Here is a 24,988-nt window from a genome sequence, read left to right as displayed (position 1 = left end):
ACCAACACTCCCTAACTGACCTGATTATTTCCACCAGCCAACTACCTTTCTCTTTCAGACTCGACGTCTCCCCCCCCCACCCCATATCCTCCAAACCAACCTGCTACCCTACCCACCTCCACAGAAAAGTACGGTAGGTTTGATGAAGATCCAGGCCATCAGCTTTATCTCTTGATAACTATAAGGAAGAAGTTCTGAATATCTTATCATTCTACAGCCTTTAAAAAAATAAATTATTCACACTTGACTTTCAATCTCCATACTGTTCAAAATTAATGATAATCAATTTCTGTAGTGAAAATGTAGAATTTTGACAGGGAGCTTAATGACAGCATTAATCAATAAGCTGAGAAAAACTTGAGCTATACTCTGAACCAATTATTTTACATTGCAACAAAATGATTACACAATACGGGGCTTAATGCATTCTGGCAAGGAAAACTAACATGCCTGTACACAACCAAAATCAAAAGTGACTCAACATGGAGTGCATATGATAATTTTCAAATCAACTATCTGGTCACACTTCACAGGCGAAACGCTAAAGAAATAATGAAACAGATGACTACTTTAGACATGGCTCATTTCCATCTGCAATGGATAATTTATTTAGCTAATAAGCTGTAAATTGAAGTGAAACTTTTAACAGCTTATGCTGAAACAGCTATAAGGCTTGGATAAATTAATAAGATCAGGATTTAATTTGCTATATTCTGTATTTAAGTATAAAGTCATCATGTACCTTTCACGGGGGCTCATAGCTTTGAAATACAATGAAAACCTCAATGAAAAAGATTTTTTACCAAAATATAGTAACAGTTTGGATGTCAGGGTGCATTTATGTTGCAAATTCAGCAGCAAGGAAAGAGTTTCTGCTTTGCCCGATGCAAGTAATGTAAATTCAGAACAAAGGCCCAAGGAACCTGAAGCAAAGTAAGATGCCCTGAATGGGATTTGTCTCACACCATATGTCCTATGCCTGCTGAGACCAACTCACCCTCTAGATAGATGCCTGCAGAATCTTCTCCAAGTCACACATTATTGCGACCTGGACATATACCAAAACTCCTTCTTTCTCATCTCTGGGTCATAATTCCGTGGAAACCATCAGCATCAAGACTTGCCGTGATTCAAGAAGACCAGCACTGACCTCTCAGGTTAACTAGAGATGGACAACAAGTGTGGCCTTGCGAGCATGAGAAACAACTCAAGGACACCTTCCTTCCCTGCGGATGTTTTTCCCTTCCTGCCAAAAACTACCTCTTTACTTATTGGCATGGTAACGGGAGAAACTGAAAAATATGTCAAGATTTCTGAAGCAACAGCCCACAATTGAATTTATGACATCAAAAAGTATTCAAGTTATTTATATTCTTCTGAAAAATTTGCCATCAGTCCCCAAGGAACTCTCCCAAGAAATAAAGCCTGGCCAATTTCTATATCATGCAGATAATGTGAGCTGTAATAAAACATCCTGAATCTGTGCAAGCTTCACTTCTCAATTCAGCGCCCGAGTAAAATATTTTATTGAAAGTGTATCACAGAAATTCTTTTTTTTTTTAAATGAATGGGTAGATAATAAGCATGGTCAAGAAATCTATAACATATACCTAGCTAATGCTAAAATCCAGTCTTAGTCATTAAAGTCATATCCGCTTTAAAAGATCAACTTCCTTTGTAGTCTTTGCTCAGCATCATCTGAAAACGCATGATTAAAGAAATATAAACTATTCAGGTGCTCAATTTTATATTTTCCTGGATTTACCCAACGTGTTTAAAACAGTTTTTTCTTCAGCTGATTTTAAAACAGAGGTGAATTAGAATAGAGTAGAATATAGAATACCTGCTGTGCAGAGGGAGGCCATTTAACCCATCGAGTCTACACCGACCCTTCGAAAGAACACACCACCTGGGCCCACTCCCCTGCTACATCCATGTAATCCCACCTAATCATTGGATACTAAGAGACCGTTAAGACTGGCCAAGCCACCTAACATACACATCTTTGGACTGTGGGAGGAAACCAGAGCATCTGGTGGAAACACACGAACATACGGGGAGAATGTCCAAATTCGACACAGTCACCCAAGGTAGCAATTGAACCAAGGTCCCCGGTGCTGTGAAGCAGCAGTGCTAACCACTGTGCCACCCTTGAATCTAATTATACCAAAATAAAATTCACGGACAATACTGATCTGATCGAGGCTTACTGGATTCAATGCAAGTTGAGTTTTTAATCATTCAAATAATGCCCTGATTATTAGAGTATGATGTTTCTAACTAGAAGGGCCCAACTTAAAATATATTCTCCCACCTAGAATGGCTTACATAAGTTCACAAAAAATACTCCCCCCCCCCCCCCCCCCAAGTTATACCAGGTAGACTGTAGTCCGTAACTTCTCAGCTCCTGGGGATTGTATGGGGCGGGTACCAAAAAGATGTGCTGGAAAACGACCAACACCCCCATCACACACACCCATAGTGTTCACATCTAAGGTTTGCATGCAATTGCCCAGAAGTGCAAACTTCTCCTCAGCAATCGCCCTGTACTGGTTCTAGCTACATTACACTAATGGTTACCCATAAAATGTTAGAAGAATTAAAACCTCTAACTTCCGGGTGACTATTTTACAGACGCACAGAGACCGACACTTCTCGCAAACGACTCATCCTACATCCCAGAACTCATGGAGGCCTCCCTCTCCATTCCCCATCCCCATTCCCCCCTTCCATATAGCCTCAAAGGACTCTCTCCACACCCCGATCCCCCATCCCCTCCTGACCATGGCCCCAAAGCAGGACCCGACAACGACAATACGCCCTCCTTCCCCTAAGAACCAAGCTGATCACCCTCCAAAGGCCCACCCCAAAACACCTCACATGCCAACTTCTATAAGCTAGTCCCGAACTGACCCCCACCCCTCCAAAGGCAGGACAACCCTGCCCCCCCCCCCCCCCACCCTGCTACCAAATTTTATTAACTTACTGTAAAAATGTACCTTTTCCTTGGTCTGTGAAAGATCTTTAAACATGGCTGGACTTTTAAACTTATCTGGTCTATGACAGCTAATGCTGGAAAAAAGGGGTATGTATCTGACAGAGGTGTACTCTAGGCCCCAGCGATCTGCTGTACTGCTCGGGCCTCACCAGGCCTGAATCAGAAGGTTGGGCAAGACAGGATCAAAAGGAATTTCAGGCAAGAAAGTATGAGTGGAGTGGCAATCTGACTATGATCACCATTCCAAGCAAGTTCAGGATCTATGTTCTTGGAATTTTCAACACACGAGAAAGTTGATCAGTGAAACTAAAATGGTAGCTGTCCACTGCAAAGTTGTCACGGGATGTATGATAAACATTGTTCCTGGCATAATACCAGCGCTTTAACTTAAAATGCTAAGTGTTTTAAATTATTCTATCACAGACTTGGGAGTTAAAATGATGAATCACCATAAAAGAATCCTAAACAAAAACTAAAAGTTAACAGATGAAATCATAGCAAAAATAAAAGTCACCGTTGAAATATTCCATGATTCAAGATTAGATGAAGATAATAAGTTTCAATGACAACTTGCATTTATGTCACCTTTAAAGTAGCAAAAATGTCCAAAGGCACTTCACAAAAATATTAATGAAATTTCATATGTACTCCATGGTAACAATACTTGAAACTCACCTTGTGGTAAGCATTTTAAACTGTTGCTGGTAACAGAGAGTTCATTCAAATTTTGAAGCATGCAAAGCTGCCTAGGTAAATCTGCAAGATGGTTCCGGTCAGCTGCCAAATACTGCAGGGAAAAGCATAAATGAAGACTCTCCGGCAATGTTGTCAAGCAATTGGTCGATACATCGAGAGTCTGCAGTTCTTTCAAATCTCCAATTTCTGCTCAAAACAAAAAGAACCCATTCACAATCATAAATCATTTATATTAGCTTTTTATGTAGTTCACAATGAAACAGGTTTCATTTCTTTTGGAAATTAAAAAAACATTTTTTTTTCCTTCCAGAATAAAAAGGAGTAAATCTGGGTGCCAAAGCGTTTTAGCATTTACTTTAATATAGTTGTCACTTATCAGTTTTACAGTAGAAGCTATGTTCTACACAGTTGCATATTGTTTCTGCTCCCACTCTTTTTCCAGAATAAAATTAATTTCCTGTTCAAGTTTATTACACATGGATATGGATTCACATCCAAGCAAGCTTGACTTGGAATCAAAATCCTGCTTTAAGGAATGGCAACTAAAAACATTTTCAAGGTATTAAATTTGGCTACTCCTGGATTTCAAGGAAGACAAGAAATTGTTTATTACAAACTCTTAACCCTCTTGTCGCAAGTTTAATTCCAGTCAAAGGCACATGTAAAAATATACTACCTATTCCTATTAACAACTCTCCAAGTCTTGGCTATGCTTGAGAGACAAACATTGGTTAGAATAAAATGTACAAAAACTTTAGTATGCGATCATTAAGTATCATTTTCCCATCTCCGATTGCTATAAAACAGAAAATGAGGTCTAACAATTCAAGTCAATTATTTAAAATTCTGCCTGGGAAGGAAATGGGAGGTTGGAAATAGAATGGTGGTTTTTAAGGTTAGAGGCTTTAGGGATTCTTTTTGAGAAAGGGGCTGAAGATGGAATTTAAAAGGGGGAAGGATAGTACCAGAGGAAAGAGACCCATTTTACATAGAACATAGAACTTACAGTGCAGAATGAGGCCATTCGGTCCATCAAGTTTGCACTGGCTCTTGAAAAGAGCACCCTACTGAAACCCACGCCATCACCCTATCCCTGTACCCAGTAATCCCACCTAACCTTTTGGACACTAAGGGCAATTTATCATGGCCAATCCACCTAACCTGCACATCTTTGGGCAGTGAGAGGAAACCGGAGCACCTGGAGGAAACCCACGCATACACAGGGAGAACGTGCAGACTCCGCAGCAGGTGATCCAAGCCGGGAATCAAACCTGGGACCCTGGAGCTGTGAAGCAACTGTGCTAACCACTGTGCAGCCGCACTGCCCTTAAATGTTAGCTGGCATACTGGCTGGGAAGCGAGATTAGGTGATCAGCAGCTGAACGGGAATGGAGTCACTGGTCAAAAAGGGGGTCTTGGGTGGTGGAGGTGGACTTCAAGACAAGATGGGCTCAGTGATAGTATGAGGAGAGATGGGTGAATCTAGAGAAGAGCATGCGCTCAGTAAGCAAGGGGAGCATTGACAGCTGAATATATTGACATTGATTCTCCGTTCCTTCACATGGGTGGGATTCTCCGTTCCCACTGGCAGCAGTAGCGGGCAGACTCACAATGGAGAATCCCGCCCATTGTCTTCGTGTGAAAGTCATCCACAAGCTCTACACATGATGGAGCTGAGGGTGGGAAAGATAGAAGTATTTAAGGAAATGCCTGGTAGTGGAGACAAATTACAAATATAGCACTGACTGGGTTTATTTTCTTTCCTTTAATTCGTTTTTGGGATGTGGATGTCGCTGGCTGGTCCAGCATTCATTGTCCATCCCTGAGGGCATTTAAGAGTCCATCCCTGAGTGCATTGCTGTGGGTCTGGAGTCACATGTTAGCCAGACCGGGTAAGGATGACAGATTTCCTTCCCTGAAAGACATGAAGACATTAGTGAACCAGATGATTTTTTTTTCATGACAATCGTCATTGGTTTTATGGTCATCATTAGACTTTTAATTCCAGATTTTATATTGAATTCAAATTCCACCATCTGCCCTGGCGAGATTCGACCGAAGTCCCCAGAGCATCACCATGGGTCTCTGGATTACTAGTCCAGCGACAATACCACTACGCCACTGCATCCCAATAAAAAACATTATTTTCTATGGAATATGAGAATTTATCCAAGGTCTCCAATACAGTGGAGATTAAATGTATTGTATTTTTACATAATACATAATTTAGTTCAACAAGCAAAACAAAATTATCAACTATGGACCACGTGTTCGACAAAATAATTACACAACATCTTCAGTGATAAGAAGTACAACAACAGACAGATGAAGTGTTACAGTTAAGGGAATATTACACAGATTTGTAAAGATGAAAAAGGGAAAAAACAGAGCAATCATTTTAATGATTGTGTGTGTGAAACAAAGAAGGTAAAACACAGTCAAGCCCCATTTCCTTTGCTGTCAGATCCACCATTGCTGGAAGGATGTTATTCTATTCATTAAACAATCTGCAACTAAGAGAAGTGGAAGTCTGTTTATGATTCTCAGGAAGTCTGGTGGGGTGGAAGAATACCAGAACAGCATAAAATGCTGCACATGAAACACAAAAGGATAACAAGGTCAGTGTGTATCATAGCAAATCTGTCTTTCAAGTACAAAATGAAGCAATGCCAAACTAGTGCATTCTGGTTCATAGATTTTAAAAACATAAGAGTAGCCTCCTGATTATCAGAAATTTAAATGTGAAAGTTACCAAGTTACATAGCGGGCAGGATTTAACTAAATGGGAACAAAGTCCCATAGCGAGCGCGTTTAGCTGCGTGTTTTCCTGGGACTTCCAGCGGCGATAAACACAACGCTATGAAACATTACTCCCGTTTTGTGCACCAAGGAGCCCCCGAAGCAATGCCCCAAAGCACTATGGAAGGGCCGCCGACCCCAACACCCGCGCAGAGCACCCCTGGCCCTATCACCACCATGCAGAAATGCCACCTTGACAATGCCAACATGGCAGTGCCCTATGAGGGTGTCTAGGTGGCACCAGCCATTCCATGCTGCCACCCTGCCCAGAGGACATGCAACTGGGGCATGGAATCCCCTGGGAGACTTCAACGAATGTCGTTCCGTCTGGTCCCAGTTTGTGGAGACCAGTACTGAACTGCGCTCGCCCGAGATCTCCGAAGTGAAGGGGATAGATCCCAACGCCTTGGGTACTTCGGGAGTCTCCAGGTTAAAATGAGTCTAGCTGTCTCACTTTAATATGCAAATTTGCTTAAAAGTGATCCCACCCACAATGGGCAGGATTTACATCACGTCTCGCGAGGTTGCGTTAGATCTTGCAAGGCGTTGCAAGCCGGGTACATCCTGGGAGTGAGGTCTCCTGGCATCTATCGGCCACGCTGCGGTCAGCTGCTTTTCAGGCGCAGCATGACTGTTTAATCGTGCTGAGCATTACAAGTATCTATGGATTGGTTTTGTGTGACGTTTCAAACAAAGCTTTTTAAAACAAACTTGATCCTTTCTATAAACAGTCATCCGATTATATAACAAAGCACTAATTTGGAGAATGAACATGGTTGAAAAGTTCACAAGCATTTAGACTGCGAAACTTGTCAAATTCTAATCTCAACTTCATGAAAGAAACTCCAATGGGCAAGTTTGCTAATTTGAGTCGCATCTTCGAGGGAATTATCGAACATAAGCCCTCTGTTACTGCCGAACAGAACCATGCAGTGGGTTGACTATGTAGACATTCTTAAACTACATTTTTCCATCCTTAAAGAGGAGGATTTGTTTCAGGGGAACTGATCTGGATCGTCGGGGCAGCGGAAGGAGGAATGATGAAGAAAAATTAAACTGATCACCAATTCTATCGATAAATGTGATTGACAAATTTGCTTATACACGAGTACAAAAAGTACACAAAATTTTCCTGAGCTGAAATCACATAGCAAACAACAACCTGCAAACACAGCCAAAAATGTTGCTTGCAAGCAAACAAGTAGTTCTTAAGTGTGGTAGAATGAACAGTCAAGTTTTTAGCTGTAATTATGGAATGTGACATGCAGCATCCAGACTCCCAAGTGTGGGCCATATGTAACTTTACAAAAGGAGCTTGGACATATCCACAAGGCATTGCTCCCTGGCGGCTGATTTTTAATATCAGAAGTGCACAGGTTGAAGCTTAGCACATTCTTCTTTTGTTAACATATTTAAGCACTTCCCCCTGGCTGGTGGTTTGTACTGCATTCATTGAATGGTGGCTGGCTGCCTGACATCTTCCAGCGGTGACAGTAGAATCCCAAAATAAAAGGATGAATGCCCTGGGTAGATGAGAGCAAGTCGAGGTAATTTTTAGGGAAGAGATGCACTGCACAATCATTCTGTACGTTTTGGCAAGATAAATGCAAGCCTAATTTTTATTGGAAGACTTGATTGGCAATTGTTAAGTGTTTCTTAAATTAAATTCAGTACACTCTTAGCAAAAATATTTTTGCACTAGCTCCGAAGCGTTGTCACAGGAACCACGAAAAAAAACCGAAAAACAAAAACACTAATCTGTGGCTCCATGTTCATGCTGAACAGTTGTTTTGCGGAGGTAGATTCTCTACATATCTTACTCATCAAAGTGCACAATGGTAATTTGATTTAGGTGTATTTGGTTGCAGTATGTTATATAGTCTTTTACTAAAACATTAAAACAAAATACTTTTCCTGGGATACTGTAGTGTTGAAAACAGAGCAGCTTTCCCCTCCAGAAAACTATTAGGAAATTGGCCTTTGCACCCCAGCCAAAATAAAAACATAAACATGGCTCTCAAGAGGTTTACTGCAATGGTCACTGAACGCATTTTGCTTGTAAGGGATTCTAAACTTTCCAGCAATAGCGAGAGAGCAGTAGATAGTAAAGTTTGAAAAAAAAAAAAGCATCTGGAATTATTCACATAATTCATTATAAAATTTAAAATAACATCATTTAATTGATTCTAAAGATTTTTTTTTAAATTGGTACACCAGAAAGCTATTTCCTCCCAATTTGCATGTGTAAAGTTGCACAAATTAATCTGGGAGCTGTAAATCCACACGCCTTGCCATGTGCAAAAAAGAGCTATGTTTCAATGCTGGAAACTTGTCATCTCAATATCCAATGAGATCACAGTTAAATAGCGTGTCCTCATTGGTTTGCTGCATTTTCATCAAGGTTTCATTGTCCTCCATATTGTAATCGCACAAACTCTACTTTTTAGAATAAGAGAAATCAAGAAAGACAATGCTGAAACCTATTCCTTTGGAGCCATAGTAACTAATAATAATCTTTATTGTCATAAGCAGACATTAACACTGTGAAAAGCCCCTAGTCACCAAATTCCGGTGCCTGCTCGGGTACAGAGGGAAAATTCAGAATGTCCAATTCACCTAACAGCACGTCTTTTGGAACTTGTGGGAGGAAACCGGAGCACCCGGAGGAAACCCACGCAAACATAAGCAGAACTTGCAGACTCCGCACAGAGAGTGACCCAAGCCGGGAATCGAACCTGGGACCCTGGCGCTGTGAAGCAACAGTGCTAACCACTGTGCCACCATGCGGCATTCCATTGAATGTTGTGGCCAATAACAACAGACAATAGTGTACTTTAATCTATATTGCACATGGTAAAATTTCAGAAATTAGACAAAACTGGTACCAATTAAGACACGTGTGATTAGCCTTAATCTATCACATACAAGACAGAAAGTTACCATAGCTCTTTACTTTCAAATCTAATTATTAAACTAAAACATAAATTCAAATCTATTTCTCCTTCCTATCAGTCTTTATAGGAAGCAGGTATTCACACACACACACTCACTACAAAATCACGCAACCTGGAATCCAACATGATAAAACACATAGTAAGACATTCTCTACTATTTATATGGTTAAATAATATTATTTATTAATAAAATAAAACTATAGACATATATATTGCATACTGTCCTGACTAGGTGCTATCTTCATGCCAACTTCTAACAGACTCACCACTACACTCTCCTACACCCATGTGACTCGATATCATGATGCCGGCAGTGATGTTTCCCCAGTCCCACATTAACCCTTACAATCCCAAATATCCAAATACTACACCTACTCACAAGTCTTTACCCAAATGCATTTACAACATTTACATGCTATCTTTCGCCCCACTTTACAGATTTAGACAGATGGGTAGTTTAATTCTTCCAGATTTTGTTCTTTTCAAGTTTGAAGGTCAGGTATCCTAAACTGCTTTGGCTGACTCTTGTTCTAGAGTTGAAGTTACAGTACTTGATGTTTCAAAGACTCAGCTGTCAATTTCTGGTTCACTTCTTGCACTCCTTAAGTTTTATTTTTCTCTGCTGACAATCTGTCTTCTTTGTCAGGTACCATATGCTTATCTCTCTCCTTCTGGAGGGAATGTTTGCTGCATTCATTCATAAAGTGGACTTGGGTTTCATTTTTTTAGTGGGGTCTGTCATGTTCTACCTGGAAATTGAAGGTTTACCTCCTCTATGTTTGTCTGTTCCTCATCCTGGAGCTCCACCTGCAGCTCGACTTCTAATGCCGTGGTCTGTTTCTTCATCTGCATCTGGCCCTCCCTAGGTTTTGTCATGGTGAGTTAGTAGTTGTTTCTCACCTGCCCCAGGATTGACTTCATGTTATGAAATGAAAATCACTTATTGTCACGAGTAGGCTTCAATGAAGTTTTTGTGAAAAGCCCCTAGTCGCCACATTCCGCCGCCTGTCCGGGGAGGCTGGTACGGGAATCGAACCGTGCTGCTGGCCTGCTTGGTCTGCTTTAAAAGCCATTGATTTAGCCCAGTGAGCTAAACCAGTTGTGTGTGAGCTTAAAACTCCAGCTTTGTTGCTGTAGTTTTTTCCTACTTCTGTGCTAGCAATGTTTGACTGTAAAGTTGGGCTTAACCTTCTGTTGCTGCACCTTCTCCTCTATAACCTTGTTTTAAGTACTTTGGTGTTCATATGGCAGTTTAGCTGGTCTGGCCAAAGAAGGATATTTTCTGCCATTTGCAAAGAAGCTGGAATAACTGCCTCTGCAATAGGGAGGACATCCCAAACTGAAGTCCCAGTCGAGATCATTAGCTCCTGGGAATCTCCAATTCAGTGTAGTTGACTACAGTGGTTATTTTGACATAATCTGCGGTTTTGAAGAGGTTCAGGGCAACACAGGTGTCTCCGCTTAGGAGAGCAATGGGTTGATTGCGGATGACATACAGAATTTTGATTACTTGATTGTTGCCATTCTGGAGCGATTCTTGAATCATACCTTTTTTAAATGTAAATTTAGAGTACCCAGTTCTTTTTTTTTCCAATTAAGGGGCAATTTCGCCCTTTGGGTTGTGGAGGGGAGATCCACGCAGACACGGGGAGAATGTGCAAACTCCGCACAGACAGTGACCTGGGGCTGGGAACGAACCCGGGTCCTCGACACCATGAGGCAGCAGTGCTAACCACTATGCCGTGCCTCCCTCTTGAATCATACCTATGACTAGTGGTTGGATTCCTCTGAGATCTCATGTCAGGAAAATTGTGATGTGAAAATATCAGGAAAATCCAATAAATTTGAATGTTTTCTACTGCTTATAAATATTTTTTAAACAACCGGAAAATTTGGGTTGTTTGAAGGCAGGGACAGTTTTGTTGTGTTAATGATATGTTGATGAGCATTGCTACACTGCAAACAGATGTTTACTTAAGGCAAGCGATAACAATGGGGAATAGAACATAAACGGTTTGAATAAGGCATTAAGAGATTCAAAGGAGGAGATAAGGTGTGAACGTTGCATTTGCATTCTGCTTATTAATAACACAAAACTATAGACATATATACAGAATACAGTCCTGACCAGGTGCTATCTTCATGCCAACTTCTATCACACTCACCATTACATTCTACTGCACCCATGTGACACTGTACATCATAATGGGAGTATTATTATTTCTCCCATCCCTCATTAATTCTTACAGTTCTGAACAGCCTGATACTGCACCATCTATCGCAAGCCCACCGTCACTGGTCAATATACGCAATTCCTATAGTTCCCCACATTGTACAATTAGCCTGAATGCCAAACTCGTAAATAGGACCCGATTTGCTCACTGCACAAGTTTGTGGTGAAATAGCGTGTATCAAAGCTATCCTGTGGGATAATGGCTACCCAGATCAGGTCATCGCTTGCTTCATATCTCGCAAACACATGAATGGGCCTAAGGCTACTACCACTTTCGGTTCTAAAAATGCCCAGCATGCCTCAGATTTTCCTGCAAGAGTACAGTGCCTCAAAACTTTGAACTTGCTTCATGCTTCTACTATGTTGCAGCAACACATGTGGGATTCCCCAATGGGATGGTGCCATAAAGTTAAAAGGACATTGTGCCTCCCACACAAATCAGTAATGTGATGTATAAATTTCAGTGCCGTGTGATGACTGGCATGTAGACTGTACATCCTAATAACTGGTGGATCATATTAAACAGCACATCCCTGCAGCTGTTCATAAAAGGCAAAGTACTGACTGGACTCAACCAGTTTCTGCAAAACTCAGAACATAGTGTGCAACATTAGATGTGGTGCCACGTTGAACTGTACTTATTAAACAATCCTGAACGTTCTAAGAATTACACTAACAACTAATTTATGATCAGTGAGGTTCCCAGTGTGGCTCAAGTGCGCATGCTAGAAGCCACATATATCCACACACAAGATTCGGTCCTTTAAACCAGAAAGAAAATGTCCATGCGTTGCACTTTTTTCAATTAAACAAAAGCTAGAGGGACTACCGTTCACTGTTTCATTCCGCATAACAATACCTCGACTAGGGATGACCTGCCCAGTTTAAATTTAAACAAAAGCTTGTTGGCTAATTGTTCCCTGGTGCATCTCAATGGCAATGCCTCTACCAGAGTCCACCTGCCATTCAATCAGCACCTTCTTCTTGTGCAGTAGAAATTGTTCTTTTTGAGATTTGGTTTTCTTGATATCTGTCCAGATGAGTGCAAGACGAAAAGCTTTGACAGCATGTCTCTTCTTTCAGCAAGTCATTGTATTTGTAGCACAGAAACCGGTTATTCAGTTCAAGGGGCCGACACAAATGTTTATGCTTCACATAAGCCTCCTGCCACCTAACTTCATCTCAGTTTCAGTATATTTTTCTATTCTTTCTCCCTCCTGTATTTATCTTGATTCTCCTTACATTTATCTAAATACAAACTCAGAATAGAAAGTAAATGATATTCTCACGGTATTGATCTGTAATTTTGGAGTACTAAACTCAAGAGCAGAAAATGCTTTGTTCAAAATAAAAATATGAAAGAAATGAACGAATACGCTTGCACTTATGTGGTGCCCTTCACATCCTCGAGAGATATGGGGCAGAATCTCAGTTCGGGAGACTATGTTCTCCCTATGTTCTTCCGCCAGAATTGAATTGCATCGGATTTGCGCTCCTGCTTTGGCAAATTACTGCAAAGCGTCTGGTAGATGATTACATATGGCTGCGACTGTTGGTCAGTGGTGGAGGGTTTAAGTGTTTGTGGAAGGGGGTGCAATCAAGTAGGCTGCTTTGTCCTGGATGATGTTGAGCTCATTGAGTGTTGTTGGAGCTGCACTCATCCAGGCAAGTGAAGAGTATTCCACTACACCCCTGACTTGTGCCCTGTAGATGGTAGAAAGGCTTTGGGGGAGGGGGGTCAGGAGGTGGGTTTTGTGCCATAGCTTGCTTGCCTTTGACCTGCCTGGTAGCCACAGTATTAATATGGCTAGTTTCTGATCAATGGTAATCCCAAGGATGTTGATTGTGTAGGATTCAGCAATGGTAATGCCATTGAATGTCAAGGGACAGTGGTTAAGATCGTCTCTTGTTGGAGATGGTTATTCTCTGGCACTTACGTGGCGCAAATGTAACTTGCCACTTGTCAGTCCAAGCCTAGATATTGTCCAGATCTTCCTGCATTTAGACATGGACTGCTTCATTATCTGAGGAGTTGCAAATGGTGCTGAACAATGTCCAATCATCTGCAAACATCCCCACATCTGACTTTATGGAAGGAGGAAGGTCATTGATGAAGCAGCTGAAGATAGTTGGACCCAGGACTCTGCTAAGATGGTCACTTGGATGGGGGGGTGTCTTGATTTTGAGGGTTTCTGGAGATTCTCTTTAATTAGGGGGTCTCTTTAATTAGGGAAGCTCTACTGGGGGGGCGGTGGGTCTGGTGGGGCGGTGGGGGCAGGTATTGCATTGTGGGATGTGGCTCTCCAATGGACTTTGGGGACAATTTCCTTAAAATCATACCTCCTTGGCTCACCACTTCAAGTACACGCTTGTCAGCACCATGAGGGTGTGGAGAATATAGTTCCCTGTCTGTCAATAGGATGCAATTGGGTCATAATGGCCAATCAACAACTTCCCGCTGGCTTGGGGCACGAAACTCGATCCCGGAGGCAGCAGCGTGACAGAGCATCGGAAATGGATGGCTGCCACTTTCCCCGGCGCTGGATTCTCCGCCGCATCGGGAACTCCGCTACTGGTGATGAGCGGTGGGGAATCCAGCCCAAGATTTTGAAATGTATGTTTTTAGGAAATGTGTTCTTTCAATCCATCTGCAGGTTGACTGAGAAAACACTTGGCAAGGCAAGGTCATACATAAATCGATGAACTGCTTCAGTTTACTTTAGGTGCAGGTTAGGTGGATTGGCCATGCTAAATTGCTCTGAAGTGTCCAAAAAGGTTAGGTGGTGCTACTGGGTTACGAGGATAGGATGGAGGTGGGCTTAAGAAGGGAGCTCTTTCCCAGGGCCGGTGCAGACTCGATGGGCCGAATGGCCTCCTTCTGCACTGTAAATTCTATGAGCATATAGAATAACTAAGTCTGATCAAACTCCATCAGTATAGCTCCAATTTCCATAATACAAATAAAGAACACACGATTCCATTCAATGGGTTGCCTTACTTGTCTTAAAATTCCTTCTGCTTTTCCTAGGTGAGGTGGTTGAGGCAGGTACGTTAGTGACCATTAAGACTTATCTGGATAGATCGCGTCTTGGCCTTTTGGCTAAGATGAGCATGAGGTCAGGTGAAATGCCTGCACCTGGTATGTCTCTCTCATGGGGACCATGAATTGGATTCAATTTGAATTGGTTTTTGGAGCAGGTAAGGCGCTGGATTAGGGGTTTGCCCCTGTCCGCACACTGAGCTCTGGCTTTGTAACTCTGATAAAGTAATTTAAAAAAAGACTTATCTGGATAGGCACAGATTATGAACAGATGAGGTATAGAAGGATACAGGCGGTTTGGTCAAGAACAAAGAAAAGTACAGCACAGGAACAGGCCCTTCGGCCCTCCAAGCCCGTGCCGACCATGCTGCCCGTCTAAACTAAAATCTTCTACACTTCCTGGGTCCATATCCCTCTATTCCCCTCCTATTCATGTATTTATCAAGATGCCCCTTAAATGTCACTATCATCCCTGCTTCCACCACCTCCTCTGGCAGCGAGTTCCAGGCACCCACTACCCTGTGTAAAAAAACTTGCCTCGTACATCTACTCTAAACCTTGCCCCTCACATCTTAAACCTATGCCCCCTAGTAATTGACCCCTCTACCCTGGGGAAATGCCTCTGACGATCCACTCGGTCTATGCCCCTCATAATTATGTAGACCTCTATCAGATCGCCCCTCAACCTCCGTTGTTCCAGTGAGAACAAACAGAGTTTATTCAACCACTCCTCATAGCTAATGCCCTCCATACCAGGCAACATCCTGGTAAATCTCTTCTGCACCCTCTCTAAATCCTCCACATCCTTCTGGTAGTGTGGCGACCAGAATTGAACACTATACTCCAAGTGTGGCCTAACTAAGGTTCTATATAGCTGCAATATGACTTGCCAATTCTTATACTCAATGCCCCGGCCAATGAAGGCAAGCATGCCGTATGCCTTCTTGACTACCTTCTCCACCTGTGTTGCCCCTTTCAGTGACCTGTGGACTTGTACACCTAGATCCCGCTTGACTTTCAATACTCTTTAGAGTTCTACCATTCACTGTGTATTCCCTACCTACATTAGACCTTCCAAAATGCATTACCTCACATTTGTCCGGATTAAACTCCATCTGCCATCTCTCCGCCCATGTCTCCAAACGATCTAAATCCTGCTGTATCCTCTGACAGTCCTCATCGCTATCCGCAATTCCACCAACCGTTGTGTCGTCTGCAAACTTACTTATCAGACCAGTTACATTTTCCTCCAAATCATTTATATATCCTACGAACAGCAACGGTCTCAGCACTGATCCCTGCGGAACACCACTAGTCACAGCCCTCCAATTAGAAAAAGGACCTTTCCATTGCTACTCTCTGCCTTCTATGACCTAGCCAGTTCTGTATCCACCTTGCCAGCTCACCCCTGATCCCGTGTGACTTCACCTTTTGTACCAGTCTACCATGAGAGACCTTGTCAAAGGCCTTACTGAAGTCCATACAGACAATATCCACTGCCCTACCTGCATCAATCATCTTTGTGACCTCTTTGAAAAACTCCATCAAGTTAGTGAGACACGGCCTGCCCTTCACAAAACCATGCTGCCTCTCACTAATACATCCATTTGTTTCCAAATGGGAGTAGATCCTGTCTCGAAGAATTCTCTCCAGTAATTTCCCTACCACTGACGTAAGGCTCACCGGCCTGTAGTTCCCTGGATTATCCTTGCTATCCTTCTTAAACAAAGGAACAACATTGGCTATTCTAGATAGGACATGTGATCGGTGCAGGCTTGGAGGCCGAAGGGCCTGTTCCTGTGCGGCATTGTTCTTTGTTCTACCTTGGAGTCTGGCCAAAGCTTTTGCAACCCTATTGGTTCTTTATTTCTTCTACACTCCCAGAGAGAACATAATTTTTTTTAAAGTTTCAATCCATTAACAATCCAATTCTCGAGTCATTTTTTAAAATCTTTTTCTTAAACATTACCATGCCCACTGTTACTACTTCACAAGGGCTTAAATGCCTCATCCTAGTCAACATAAATAACTTTCTTTGTAGTACAGAAATGCTTTCAGCAGTATTGGGTTATTGTAGTTTAATGCCGAGAGATAAATGTAACAAATACAGGAAATTCACCCTCTAGGTTGGTGTGAATGTGCACCAAAATCTATGGTATCCCACATTGCAGTCATTTAACTACCTGGATCTAGGAGTTAATTGGATTGTGCATTTTAGATGATTAACTAGGCAGTGCAATAACTTGACCAGAACCACAAATAAATCAGCTAAAAGTGCATTCTTTTGGATCTCCCATGATATTGGGATCTAGTCTTAGAAAGTTTTACAACAAAACACATTTATAAAGTGCCTTTCGTGTAGAAAAAGATTCCAGGCACTTCACAGAAATACTAACAGATACAATTTGACTCGAAGCCACAGAGATATTTGGACAGGTGAGGTATGAAGCAGCAACTTAAAAGAAGGAAACCAAGGCAGAGAAGTTTTAAGGAGGAAATACCAGTGGTTATTTCCACTTGAAACCTGTTTACCTTAATCGTCTTCATTAATTTTCCAAAAGGAGATGCCATTCATTATTCTTTTATTAGAAACGTATGATTCTTTTTGTTAAACACGAGCTGAAGATTGCAGTGTCATACAGCCAAATACTAAGCAATTTACAGCATTTTAGAAAAAAACAATCGCAGTGCCAATTTTCGTGGTTCCATTGTCACATTAATCATGACTAGTTCAATGTCAAACTTTTGAAGCATGAAAGCACGTCAAATGTATCTTTAACTGGACCAAGTATCGCACATTGATGGGTAACCACCGTTCTTTTCCAAATGCCAAGCTTGATCTTTTAAAATGACATGTCACTAATTTTAACTAAATAAATACAAGGATTCAATCATTTCCTTCCTAAAACTAAATCAATCGGCACAATCCTGTCCCCACCACTAGGATTAATATTTCATAGAGGTCAACAGCACAGGAAAGAACCTTCAGCCCATCACGTCTGCGTCGGTCAAAAACAACCACCTAATTATTCGAATCCCATTTCCAGCACTTGCCAAACAGCCTTGGAAGTGCATATCTAAATACTTCTTAAATGTTATGAGGGTCCCTGCCTCCACCACCCTTTCAGGCAGTGAGTTCCAGACTCCCACCACTCTCTGGGTGAAACGGTTTTTACTCGCATCCCCCTCTAAACCTCCTGCCCCTTACCTTAAATCTATACCCCCTGATCATTGCTCCCTTCACCAATGGGAAACGTTTCATCCTGTCAACTCTATCCATGCCCCTCAATTTTATAGATCTCAATCATGTCCCCCTTCAGTCTCCTCTGCTCCAAGGAAAACAACCCCAGATGATCCAATCTCATCATAGCTAAAACTCTCCAGCCCAGGCAACATCGTGTCTCCTGTGCACCATTTCAAGTGCAATCACATTCTCTCTCTTCCCCCCCCCCCCCCCCCCCCCTCCACCACCAACAAATTTTACAGTTTCACATAAACGCCCTGCTCTTAAACTCTAACTTGGCTAATAAAGGCGATATGTGGTCAGTTAAATTATTTGAGACTCAAAAAATTGTATCTTTTTAGGGCAGAGGTCACATTTTATCTTTGTAACTGAATGTCCCTTATACTTTCAGTCCAGAAGGCAAACACAAAATCTTCTCTGATTGCCACAAAATGCAAGAAAACACGCAAACATGACTATCCTCATTCTTCTCTCCCTCTGTGCCCCCAACAGAAGCCAGTCTCTGTTCAATGCAGCTCACATCATGAACAGAGTAAAGCTGTGTAAGCTTGTTTCTCATACTTTTTCTCACATGTCCAGGATAACATTGTTTCTTCTGTGAGCAAGGTCCTCGCTACTCTTTAAAAAGAGCCAGCTAAAATAATCCAACCATTTTAAATTTGCAGATTAAACAAATTACCAACTTTGCAAGTTGAGTGAAGTACGCTTCTAAATAAACTGAATAGGTATTCAGTTAAAAATTGGTACAACTGTACCTATTACTAGCATCTCTCAGGAATTTACGAAATACGAAACATTCACAGTGGCCTAGAATTGCAAAAACAACATACTGCATGGATTATTGCTGCTTCCTATTGCATGATTATTTTTAAAAGTGCATTTTACCTTTGTGGTGCACAATATTGAGTTATAATTTTTCGTATTTTTCCCTCTGTATTGAGCAATTGAGCGATGTACTTTGACCTTTGTTCAAGGTCTGAACTTTCAGGCCACCAAGCCTACCAATCAATAAGGCAATGGCATGTAAACGTTACAAAATGTCGGAATAACATTTTAAATAATGAAGTAAATGATTAATGTCGTTTGAGACATTTTCCAAGTCAGTTGTGTCAAAATTGAATAACTATCAATATTTATACTGAAGGCACATGATAGGTAGACAAATTTATAGTGCGTAACATTGCCGACACCAGCAAGAATTACTACGGTCTACATTAAGAAAGTATTTCAGTTATTGCTTGGAAACATGACTACCTCTTAGTTATAATAAACCACTTGTTGCATGGAACTATTATACTGTAGTACTTCTGCCCTCTAGTGGATTGAAATTGCAATTTTTACAGAATAGGCCATTTCTGCAATGAGGTGAGCCAAGCTCCAGTTTGCTTTCAGATGAAAAATTGATCATCAAAACTATTTCGGAAATTATTAAATAAATTACACATGACCACCTCAAGAAACAGTTGGCATTTATATTGCAACTGACCTCCCAAAGCCTCCGCACCCTCTGCAAAACACAAGTGAGGAGTGTGATGGACTACTCGCCACTTGCCTGGATGGGTGCCATTCCAAAAATACACATGAAACTCAACATCATCAAGACAAAATGGCGAGTTCTTATTAGTTAAGTTAGATCGTGAAACAAACTCTAGTGTTGGAAATGAAGGCTTCCAGTTCAAGCACTTGTTTCAGAATTTTCCTTCACCTGCGACAAGTTCAATTGGATGAAAGACTACTTGCATTGCATAAATGTGAAATATTAGCTGATGCTAAGGTAAATTGAAACATAGGGTGCAGTGTTCAGTTGAATGTAAAGAGTACTTGAATAACCTTCTAGATATTTCCTCGATACATTGCTACATTTTATATCACATACAGATAATTTATGACAGTAAATACTCTGGAAAATATCATTTTCTTTTATTCTTTAATGGGAGCCAAAGGCAAGGCCAGCATTTGTTGCCCATCCTAATTGCCCTTGAACTGAATGGCTTGCTCTGCTATTTTAGTGGGCGTGTTAGGAGTCAACCACATACATGGCTGTGGATCTGGAGTGACATGTAGTCCAGATCAAGTAAGGATGGCATTAGTGAAGCAGATAGGATTTTACAACAATCAACAATAGTTTCATGGTGAACGTTACTAACACTAGCTTTCAATTCCAGATTTATTTATTGAATTTAAATTTCACGTGCTTCTGAGGTGGGATGTGAACCAGAGTCCCTGCAGCATTAGCCTGGGCCTCTGGCTTACTAGTTCAGTGACAGTACCGCTTCCCTGTCACATCACTGTACCACCACCTCCACCACAAGAATAAGTAAAATGTTTAGTATTGGATCATGTTAATATAAATAGGTTTGCAACCATTTAATTTCCTCCATTTGAAGATGCCTTTTTTGTGAAACTCCTTAACATTTAGTAACCTTTGACAATTTGCAGGATCTGTGGGAGCCCAACCATCTACAGAACAGGTCTACCTGACTCTTTACAACGATGCTAGGCGTAGTAAAAATATTATTTGCACTGCAGGACACATTGCAAATTTTGTCAATTTCACGGATATCTACAAGGACAACAAACTCCAGTCCGCCCATCTCAATGTCATTCACAGTTAGAACTTAGGGTTATTTCCTCACCTGAAGGGAGAAATCTCAGCTGGTTGTTGGCTAATCGCAGGTGTCGCAAAGATTTCAGTTGACCAATCTCAGGGCAGAGGATTGCCAATACATTATTACTAAGATCCAATGACTGAAGTTTAACCAAGGTGCCAATCGCTAGTATGGAGAAAATGAAAAAGCTAACATTAATATCCCAACAACTTATCCTGGAATTCAGGAAGGGCATTCTATTTATAAAGTTGCGCTCAATGGAGAATATTTTCTTACTCTATTGGAAATAATTACTTCACCCTTGCACTCGGAGATGAAGAAAAACACATGACTGAATATACAGTTTAGTTGAGTAAATTATTCACAAACTTGACATTGCACAATGCACGTACACAACAGCAGGACTTTAAACTGTTGTGCTTCCGAGAAACTTTGAACAATGGGCAACCATTGTGATTCATCTAATTGTTGCTGTCTTGCTCAAGTTATAATTGCTTAAATCTGGGACACAGGTAAGTCACGCAACTCTTGTGCTCAAAGCCCCATCACATATTCGTTATCTGCTGAACTAGAGGACAAATACTAAAAATATTGAGGAACAGGTCTGTTACTACATCGAAATGTCTACAAGCAAACAAGGACTTATTTTTTTAAGCAGTCGGCGACATTTCTCGATGATGATCTCTAAAAAGCACAATGTGAATGTTAAATTTAATTATCTGAGAAACAAAATTACAATATTTTTTACTATTAGATCACTACTGACTACATATTGGGATCATTTGGGAGAGCTCTCTTCCTGTACGTTAGTCATTGGGATGCTTCAATTTTCAGAAACCAAAGACCATAAATACAGAAACAGCTTATTTTTAAGATGTTGCAAAAAAAAAAACTGACCTCCATCACACAGAAAGGTTAACGAAATACAGAAAGCTCAATTATCCTCCCATTTAAAAAATGTAAAAAACCTCAACATTAAAAAGATAATCAAATAAAAAAACTGTAATATGCAAGTTGAACACAGACATGGAATAGATTTTCCATTTATTGATTATCAGTCCTGTGTTCTGCACAAAGACCTAGGTACTTTTATTTAGACACACATCTTTCCCATGGAATTTCACCCAAAGATTTTGGATCATATAAACAAAAAGGTTCCACCACCGACTTTTAATACACTGAAAAAGTTACGGATATTAGTCATAACCTTCATCTTTATACCCATCCTGTCAGGTTATTAGTGTAAGAGCACTCCTCTAGATCACCTCTTAGAACAGTTTTTGATTGTTTTATTAGATAATGATTTAAAAACTGCAGTTTTATGCATCTGATTTATCACCCTTTTAAAAATAGGCACTGTATTTATTGGTTTGCCTCTAGACCTGCTGAACCTGTCTTAGAGGAATCAGTACTGTATTTCCAAAATGTCTACTCTTGATGCTGTAGCTGCACTATGGGTATTTTGTTAAGCTTAGAAGCGATAGTTACTTTCTATCATTTTAAAATCCACGCCAAAAAATCTCCACCATTATTCAAAATCCATTTTCACGTTGTAGAGGAGGGCGGCGACAAGAAAGAAAGATGAAGCAAACATTCATAACACCTCCCGTTCACCGGAAGAATTACTTTTACACCTTTATCCTGTTGTCTGGGCGAAGTGGCTTATCATCGTTTGTAACTTGCTTTACCTCCTCCCCCCCCAAAATAAGATGGAGGTGAAAAGGTGTTTTCTTTTTAGCAATTGCCCACACTGCTATGCATGCCCATTTGGAACAAGGTTAATTTAGCAAAATAATTTTAATCTCCAAGTCTCGAGGGCAAACAAACAAGTTCATAAGTATACAGTACTGATTACGTAACAACAGTGCATTTCCTTTTTTTAAAAATCATTTTCAGGGATGTGGGCTTCGCTGGCTGAGCCAGCATTTATTGCCCATCACTAACTGCCCTGAGGGGATGATGGGGAGCTGCCATCTTGAACTTCTGCAGTCCATGCAGTTTTATGGAGAGAGTTCCAGAATATTGAACCAGCGACAGAGAAGGAAAAGCAATATATTTCCAAGTCAGGATGGTGAGTGACTTGGAGGGGAACTTCCAAGTTCTACCTACTGCTCTTGTCCTTCTAGATGGTAGTGGTCGTGGGTTTGGAAGGAGCTGTGTAAGGAGCCTTGGTGAGTTCCTGCAGTGCATCTTGTAAATGGTAAAGATTGCAACTACTGTGCGTCAGTGATGGAGGAAATTAATATTTGTGGATGGGGTGCTAATCAAGCAGGCTGTTTTGGCCTGGACAATGTGAAACTTGAGTGTTGTTGGAGCTGCACTCATCCAAGTAGGTGGAGAGTATTCCATCACATTCCTGACTGTGCCTTGTAGACGGTGTACAGGCTTTGAGGAGACAGAAGGTGAGTCACTCAACATAGGATTCCTAGCCTCTGACCTGCTCTTGCAGCCACATTTGTTATATGGCGAGTTCAGTTTCTGGTCAATGGTAACCTCCAGGATGTTGATAGAGGGGGGCTTCAGCAAAGATGATGTCAAGGGCATTTGGTAGATTCTCTCTTGTTCAAGATGGTCATTGCCTGGCACCTGTGTGGTGTGAATGCTACTTGCCGTTAGTCAGCCCAAGCTTACAATATGGAAATGTCAGACTGCTGAAACACAAAATATTTTCAATATAAACTATCCATACCTTCAGGAACAACTGCTATGTTATTTGAATGCAAGTATCTGCAAGAGGAAAAGAATTACATTTTAGTTTAGAGATTTACATATGTGATTATTTACATGGATTGAAAGAAATGGGGCGGGATTCTCCAACCCCTCCGCAGGGTCGGAGAACCGCCGGAGGGTGGGGTCGGCCGCTGAATTCTACGCACCGGAGATTCGGTGGGGGCGGAAATCGCACCGCGCCGGTCTGCGGCCGCTCACAGCGGCCACCCCAGCGATTCCCTGACCCGCGATGAGCCGAAGTTCCGCCCGCTCTTTGTCAGTCCCGCCGGCATAAATTAGATTAGGTCCCTTACCGGCAGGACCTGGCGGCGCAGGCGGGCTCCGGGGTCCTGGGGGGTCGCAGGGTGATCTGGCCCCGGTGGGTGCCCTGGCCCGCGATCGGGGCCCACCGATCGCGGGCGGGCCTGTGCCGTGGGGGCACTCTTTTCCTACGCGCCGGCCATATCAGCCTCCACGATGGCCGACAGTTAGGTGAACCCCCCCCCCCTCCCCCCGGCGCGCATGCGTGGGGATGACGTCAGCAGCCGCTGACGTTCCCGCGAATGCACGGACCCACACCGGCCGGCGGAGTCCCTTCGGGCGTGGCTGGCGCGGCGCCAAAGCCCTTCCACGCCAGCCGACGGGGCGCAAACCATTCCGGCGCCGACCTAGCCGCTGAAGGTGCGGAGGATTCCGCACCTTTGGGGCGGGCTGCCATTTCTTCCCGCCGGGTACAGGAGAATCCCGCCCCAGATTTTCAATAAGTGAATGCTGATCAATATGGGAACTGGAAGTCGGAGCAGAGAAGGAAACAGTAAATACACCGATTAATATAAAAATAAATTCAATATCCAGAAATCTACAAATCAGCTTTTTTTTGTCATTACAGAAGTTAGTTTTGGTCCAGTATCCAGAAACCTTGGGTGCAATCTAACTAAATTGCAATAGAGTCCCGTGACGAGTTTGGTAACTGGTCTTTTCCTGACGCTCGCAGCACCAAGAAACCCCACTATCAGAACTTTGTTGCAATTTGGGGGCTCAATAGCGAATACCCCGACAAGGCCCCACTTAGTCCTGTTTTCTGCACTGAAAAGTCCCACTCGCCAGAATTCCTCAGTGCGGGAAGAGTTCGGGACGCCATTTTTAAATGTTGTGCTTTGAGCGTGAAATTATAGAGGCGAGACTCCTCCATTTTGTAGCCGCCAACAAGCAAGCAACAGGACTATGTGAAGAACTGAAGTTGGATTATTCTGTAATAAGGGCAGAGAGGGCCAGAGACACAAACAGGCCAAGATCTCACAACTAAATCTGCTGGAGAGAGCGTCTCAGGAGAGACCACGGCAGGACAAAGCACTGCTGGTGTGAGCTGTATCCGGAGCTCCGGGGCCATGGTGAACAAACAATTAAGAAACTGAAATTGAGAGCAGTAGAAAGATGATTTTTTTGTCACTGAACATCAGGATAGAAACCTATGTGTGTTATATGCAGGGAAGTACTGGCAAAGAAAAATTTAAAACCCTAAAATCTTCAAAAGGCATTTGAAGACTAAACATGACGAATTTGAGGACAAACCTGCTGCTTTTTTTTTGAAGGATGTAGCAAGAACTTAATTCGTCAGCTGAAGTCCTTCACAGAAATGTAACATTGAATGACGAAGCATGCAAAATCGTGAAGACCAAGCAGGCTCACCTGTCACATTAAAGGTA

At 41.9% G+C, this 24,988-nt stretch overlaps 1 protein-coding gene across 2 annotated transcripts in view; it reads right to left on the bottom strand.

Annotated features, from left to right (window-relative positions):
• The window catches only part of lrrc28 (leucine rich repeat containing 28), a 79,042-nt gene that overhangs the window by 27,330 nt on the left and 26,724 nt on the right, over positions 1–24,988 (bottom strand). For both annotated transcript variants that reach the window (XM_038813400.1, XM_038813399.1), the window contains exons 4-6: positions 23,263–23,300; positions 20,601–20,738; positions 3,674–3,880 (exon numbers count right to left, since the gene is read on the bottom strand). In XM_038813400.1, the coding sequence (XP_038669328.1) occupies positions 3,674–3,880; positions 20,601–20,738; positions 23,263–23,300 (383 nt within the window). The remainder of the gene's footprint in view (positions 1–3,673; positions 3,881–20,600; positions 20,739–23,262; positions 23,301–24,988) is intronic.

This window comes from Scyliorhinus canicula, chromosome 12 (assembly GCF_902713615.1).
Source record: "Scyliorhinus canicula chromosome 12, sScyCan1.1, whole genome shotgun sequence".
In the NCBI taxonomy this organism is placed as follows: Eukaryota; Metazoa; Chordata; class Chondrichthyes; order Carcharhiniformes; family Scyliorhinidae; genus Scyliorhinus; species Scyliorhinus canicula.
Note: the sequence above shows the minus strand (reverse complement) of the source record. Positions and strands in the feature narration are given on the sequence as shown.